The following is a 5,952-nucleotide window of genomic DNA, read 5'->3' as shown; positions in this document are numbered from 1 at the left end:
CTAACATCAGAGAAATAACACTACCAATTTTTTTTTTATTTCAATGCCTTTCCCTCTACTCTATATCATAAATATTTGCCCATATTTAATATTCTTCAAAAGTCATACCAACTCTATCCACAAAAAAATGTTATGTTAATATTCAAACATAAAGCAAGAAAACAAATAGTAAATAATGTAATACTTACGCCTGAAGTGACATACAGCATATACCCACCATTTTTGAAGAACCAGAAGAATAAATGTCTTCCTTTGCTAATGTTGACAAATTCACTCATTATACTAAACACACACACAATAATGTCCATAATCATAGTTAATATTTCCTAAATATGCAAGCACAAACTCAGCTGTCACATCCATTTCAAACGGAGGTCCTTTTACAGCTGTAATATCATTCAAAAGTACCTTTGTGAATACAAGCAGTTTATATTGTAGACAACCACCAACCACTAGCTGATTTCAACTAATTACACCATAAACCTGAAATCAAGTTCTCTTGCAATGATGAATCACACATAAAAAACTGTCTATCCCACACAAAAAAGTTTATCTGGTATGGAAGGAGCGGAAATACAACGAATGTCATTCACCGCATGGAATAATGATTTAATTTGGAACAGTGACATACACAGTACTGAGAATCAAGGTCTGTTCATAACACACGTTTCAAAATATATTATTTATTTAGTTCCTTGACACACTTTAAAAAAAAGGGTCTTAAAATACATTCACTGTGTTCACTATATTAAACACATCACAATTCAAAGAGCCACTGACTGAATAAAGAACTACTTCATTAATGTGAAAATGGAATTCATAGATAATGAACCTTACTTTCACATTCAGGAATATCATTATACACCCATCCTTTAATATTAACTCATTACTAATAAGCAAAATGAGTAACTGTGAATACAAGTAAGGCAAACATAATTAATGTTTTTTTAATTAAAATGTACAAGTGCTATTCTTAGCCGTATTGTGTTTTGCAAACGCACAGCAAGCTAAATATGTAGATAAAGCACGTAACAATTAACAGCTATCCATGGGCACACAACAGGCCACTATAGGAAATATAAGCCAATCGTCATGTACAAAGTGAAGCCACATTGCACTGCAAAAAGCACCAAATGTCGAAACAGTTTTGGATTATTAACTTGTTCAAATGCTTAATGTAACATCTATAAAATTTTCTGCATAGAAGCAGCATGTTACTACAATTAGTGCACTCTCTCTTCCTTTGAAACAAATGACAAATCAGAAAAATAAGGCAGCAATGAATAATTTTTTGCTGGGGACAATATTAAATTTACTGAAGTGTCGCTTCACACTTTGGGTGAGCGCCGATTTTATACTACCGTGATGTCTAGAAACCAATGTGGCTACAAATGTGTGTTCCACAAAATACTGTACGAAGTACAGCTGGCAAGAGAAAGATGAAACAAATACCTTTGGTTAGCAGGAACATTTATTCCTTAATGTCAAATGGCTCCTGAACCAAAGTAGCAAAACTTAATAGCCTTTCAGGTACGATAAGAATGCTGTAGTTACACACCATGTCACAGAAACTATTATAGCCTTTCTTCAATCACATACTAACTGGATGGGTGAAAATATCGAAAAATGATTTAAGTGTGACGTCTGATCTGTTTTAACTATACACAACCAAATACCAATACCAATGAAGCATCTCTACGAGAAGATTACTGCAGTTATTCCCATTTCATCCATTATTTGGTGCATATCACAAAACAACACTGTAACCTCGGACCATTTTAAATAAAAGAGTCAGATAATTAATCAGGCTACTACCATTTGACAAATAGGCTATTCTTAAGGGATCAAGATAAAGCCATATTCTTAGTCAACAAATATCATGATATTCCTGAATGAGATTTGGCGATATGCATGTAATATGGATGAATGACAAGCAAATATACATTCAGTCTCATCGTCGTTCACGGTACCGGTGATGATCACGATCACGGTCTCTTCTTTCGCAGGTTCTCCATAGAAACTCATCAACAGAACGATCATATGATCGTTTATCTGAATGGCTTGAAGACCGTGAAGGCATTGATGAGTATTCAGGAAGTGGCGGCCCATCATAATAACGAGGCGGTGGCGCTGCATCATATGGTGAGGTGCTCGAAGATGACATGTAGACACCTGGTGGTGGAGCATATGGCATAGGTGGCAGTTGATGCTGCATCTGCCGCATATAGTCTGCAACATAGGCCTGTGCTGCTGCCACGGGACTCCCACCACCAAATGATCCACGATCTCCATCTCTTGGGAACCAGTTACCCAGTCTATCCCTTTGACGAGATGACGACGATCGCTTGAAGACTCCTCCACTGCTTCCCAACCTGCTTCTGACACTCATGAAGTACTTGCGGCGCCCTCGACCAAAGGAACCACCACGGCTTCGCCATGAAAATGTTCCCCTTGGTGAAAATCTGTTGCTGCCACCACTGCGCTGGTATCTTTCAGTTCTGTGTTGTGTAACACGAGGCTTTATCATCTTTGCTGCTTCCTTTGATTTTCTCAAAATAGGTGTCATTTCAATACCTTCATCAACAGGAAAAAGGCGGCATAACTCTGCTGCCACTTTTGGTTCAATTTCTTGTCCGTCACGACCAATCTTTACTGGTTTTCCCTCATTCCATGGATTGTACAGATGTACTGTTGCACTGAAAGGCAACTCTTTGCGGCAAACCCAGTCCACTCTGAAAACACCTCCTAGGGCTCTTGCTGAAAGTCCTGGGGGTAGTACCCAAGAAATTGGAGATACATCCCGTCTGGACTCTCCACTCAGTCGTGCAAAGCCAGCAAATTTTCCGCTTTCTTTAACCGAGAATATAAGAATAACATTTCTGCATTCTCTGTAAGCATGGTTCAACTTCGACTCATTCTGTGGAAGTGTTGACCAAACTCCTTTTGCTTTTGACAGGGTTACATTTTCTGCATTATTGCTCTTAATAAGAAAAAATCTTGCATCTCTGAATAAATAATTGAGCTTCGTTATGTAGTCATATGACTTCGATTTCTCTCTCGACTTCGAACGCTTTACCACCGGTGGAGGGCTTTTTCTTTCTCTTGAGCGACTTCTGTTTAGTCTGTGTCTTGGTCGTCGCTTCCTACGATCAGTCGAATCTGAGCTGACGGAAGTTATGCTTTGGTGACTGGAAGCGCTGTCCTCCGAACTCGATGAGCTCACCTCGCTGCGAGTGTCATATTCACTCATTTCATCCAATTTGATGTCGTCACCCATATCTTCTCCAAAACTAAGATTAAGATTTTCTACATCAACACTAGTTTCTATATCGCCTTCCTCCATTACGTATTACACAACACGGTTGTCTTCTGGCGTCAAGTTTGTTCAACCTCAAAACTTATGTCTTACAGTCCACTTATTCAATGTAACAAGTTAGTGCTGATACTCTTTCACAGACATCCAAGCAAAATGACTGTAATCACAGGAACAAGATATTGTCTTTGCACTTTAACCAAAATACCATTGCTTCTTGTACACAGTTTCTTTCCGCGTTTTTAACAACTCACTACAAAATAAAATAATACTCGCCCCCACCTTCGACGAAGCACTTTGTTTCCAAATTTATACCGGTTTAGAATCGCCCAATACACTTTCTTCTCAAAGATACAAGGGAGCAGCTTGCGTAGATATCGATCGTTTTCAGACAAGCGCCCTGTCGATATACGATGTATCGAAGCTTATGACATTTTAACATAATTAACAATATATTGATTGGCGACTCCATGGCGTGTTGTGTGCACCACGACCAAATAGTGGATAGAATTGGAAGGAAAATCAGCATTGGCCGTATTTTGTTGTTTTATTGTCAGAAAATCGATTTTCAGTCACTTAGTGACCATCCTCAGTGCTGTAATATACAATTAAAATTGGTAGGCACTGGTATCAAGCTATAACCATAAGCACAAGCTATAACCACAAGCTAAGCTTATGGTTGTAGTTATAGCTTGATACCAGTGCCTACCAATTTTAATTGTATATTACAGCACTGAGGATGGTCACTAAGTGACCGAAAATCGATTTTGCTGACAATAAAACAACAAAATACGGCGAATGCTGATTTTCCTTCCAGTTCGATAATTAAAAATATATAAACTCAATGTAATATTCGTCTTTTCTCGGGTCTTCTATATGACTTCTTCGTAATGAAATTTATTGTTGAGCGGAAACAGAAGCATGCACATTTTTAAAATATTTTTACAAATGTCTCTACACATTGTACAACCACAGTCTAACAGTCTTATGTTAGACTGTGGTACAACTGTAGTGGCTGCATAGACAACACGCAGGGATCAGTGAGATATCGAGCTCACTGGCTGCGAGCTGTATGCGCAGATTTGACGTCCACTGATATTTGCGCAGCCAAATCGTCGAACGCGGACTAACCTCCGCACATACCTGCAAATGTCTGTGTAGGCAATAATATAGATCATATAGTCACAGAGACGGGAAAGGTAAATGTAGGTGGATATAAGTTTTCAGCACAAGTAAGTAGAGACACTATGGAGAGAGGATGACTTGCCATACATGTTAAAACTTATCGTAGTGTCAAAAATTTAGGACCTAAAAATATTTGTGTAGAGTAACATATAGAAGCATGTGGCTGTGAGCTTAAAATAAATAATGATCCTCTTATAATTGTAGCTGTGTATAGGTCCCAATTGAGAGATTTTCACCTATTTCTGAAAAATCTTTGATTCTTTGTTGTGCTCTCTGTCAGACAAAGGGAAGCAAATTATTGTTTGTGGGCATTTCAGTGTGCATTTGCTGAAAGAGATAGAAGGAATGACCTTGAAGTAATACTTGGTTCTTTCGATTTGACATCAGTTACTGATTTTACTACTTTGGTAGTGCAGGAAAGCAGCGCATTGATGGATAATGTTTTTATAGGCCAAGATAAATTTAACCAAATAAAAACTTTTTCTATTAAGAATGGTCTTTCTGATCACGGTGCACAGCTAGTTGCAGTATTTGACATAGCTCCATCCAGTAATGCAAAACAGTCCTCCAAAGTAGTGAATTGATTTAACGATTTAGCAGACATATAGGAAACCAGATGCTAATTGCCGAGAATTTTTTTAATATAAACGTGAAAGAGTTGTGAAATAATGTTATATTAATTAATCAGTACGTGCATAACAACAGCTACATACCCCAGAACACATCATAACCACCAAGTAATTACAATGCAAAGGAGAAAAAAACTGTCGATATCAATTTACATACCTCAACATGTTCCCTTAAATTGATATCGACAAACAGTATGAAGTCTAAATGCACAGTCACTCCTTCACTTATTTCAGGTCACAGTTTTTTACATATGCCTCATGTCTGGCATTGCTAAGTGGTTTTGTGAAAGCATTGGCTAACATTGCGTCAGAAGGTAGATGTTCAACATTAACAATACTTGACTCAACATGGCTTCTTACAAAAGAACACTTTTTATCTATATTCTAGGAGCTAGAGTTTGTCTCTAGATTCTTAGCTAACTTAATAGCTCTTTTATTATCACAATATACTGTAAGTGACTTTATGATACTGCTTGGATCTATCCAAACAAAAGTTGTCTTAACTGCAGTATATCTTGAACACTTTATGTCATGGCAGATGTTCAGCTTCACAAGTAGAGACTGCAATAGTTTTTTGTTTTCTTTCAGACCACGAAATTTTGCAATTTTTTGCATGAACCAGTTACAGAATGTCTGCCATTGATTTTACTTCCCCAATCTGCATCACTGCAAGCCATTATTACTCTGTTATCACCTCTAGAAAATTCTAGCTTGTAGTCCATGCGTCACATCTCAGCTATTGACATGGCTGCAGAGTTTTGCGGTAAGTTTTATTCCATTAGGCCAAGCTGTACTGAAGGCTGGCAATGAAGCCTCCAGACCCGG

General features: G+C 37.9%; 1 protein-coding gene across 1 annotated transcript; it reads right to left on the bottom strand.

Annotated features, from left to right (window-relative positions):
• Positions 1-588: 588 nt before the first annotated feature.
• LOC126175123 (YTH domain-containing protein 1-like) lies at positions 589-3,683 on the bottom strand. The gene has a single exon (XM_049921677.1). It carries the CDS (start codon positions 3,341-3,343, stop codon positions 1,952-1,954), a length of 1,392 nt encoding a protein of 463 aa, XP_049777634.1. The 5' UTR covers positions 3,344-3,683; the 3' UTR covers positions 589-1,951.
• Between the last annotated feature and the right edge of the window lie 2,269 nt (positions 3,684-5,952).

The sequence above is a fragment of the Schistocerca cancellata genome, chromosome 3 (genome assembly GCF_023864275.1).
Source record: "Schistocerca cancellata isolate TAMUIC-IGC-003103 chromosome 3, iqSchCanc2.1, whole genome shotgun sequence".
In the NCBI taxonomy this organism is placed as follows: Eukaryota; Metazoa; Arthropoda; class Insecta; order Orthoptera; family Acrididae; genus Schistocerca; species Schistocerca cancellata.
Note: the sequence above shows the minus strand (reverse complement) of the source record. Positions and strands in the feature narration are given on the sequence as shown.

Bases quoted from the DNA above. Each gene is read 5' to 3' on its own strand.
- LOC126175123 (XM_049921677.1), bottom strand. From the start codon at position 3,343: ATGGAGGAAGGCGATATAGAAACTAGTGTTGATGTAGAAAATCTTAAT.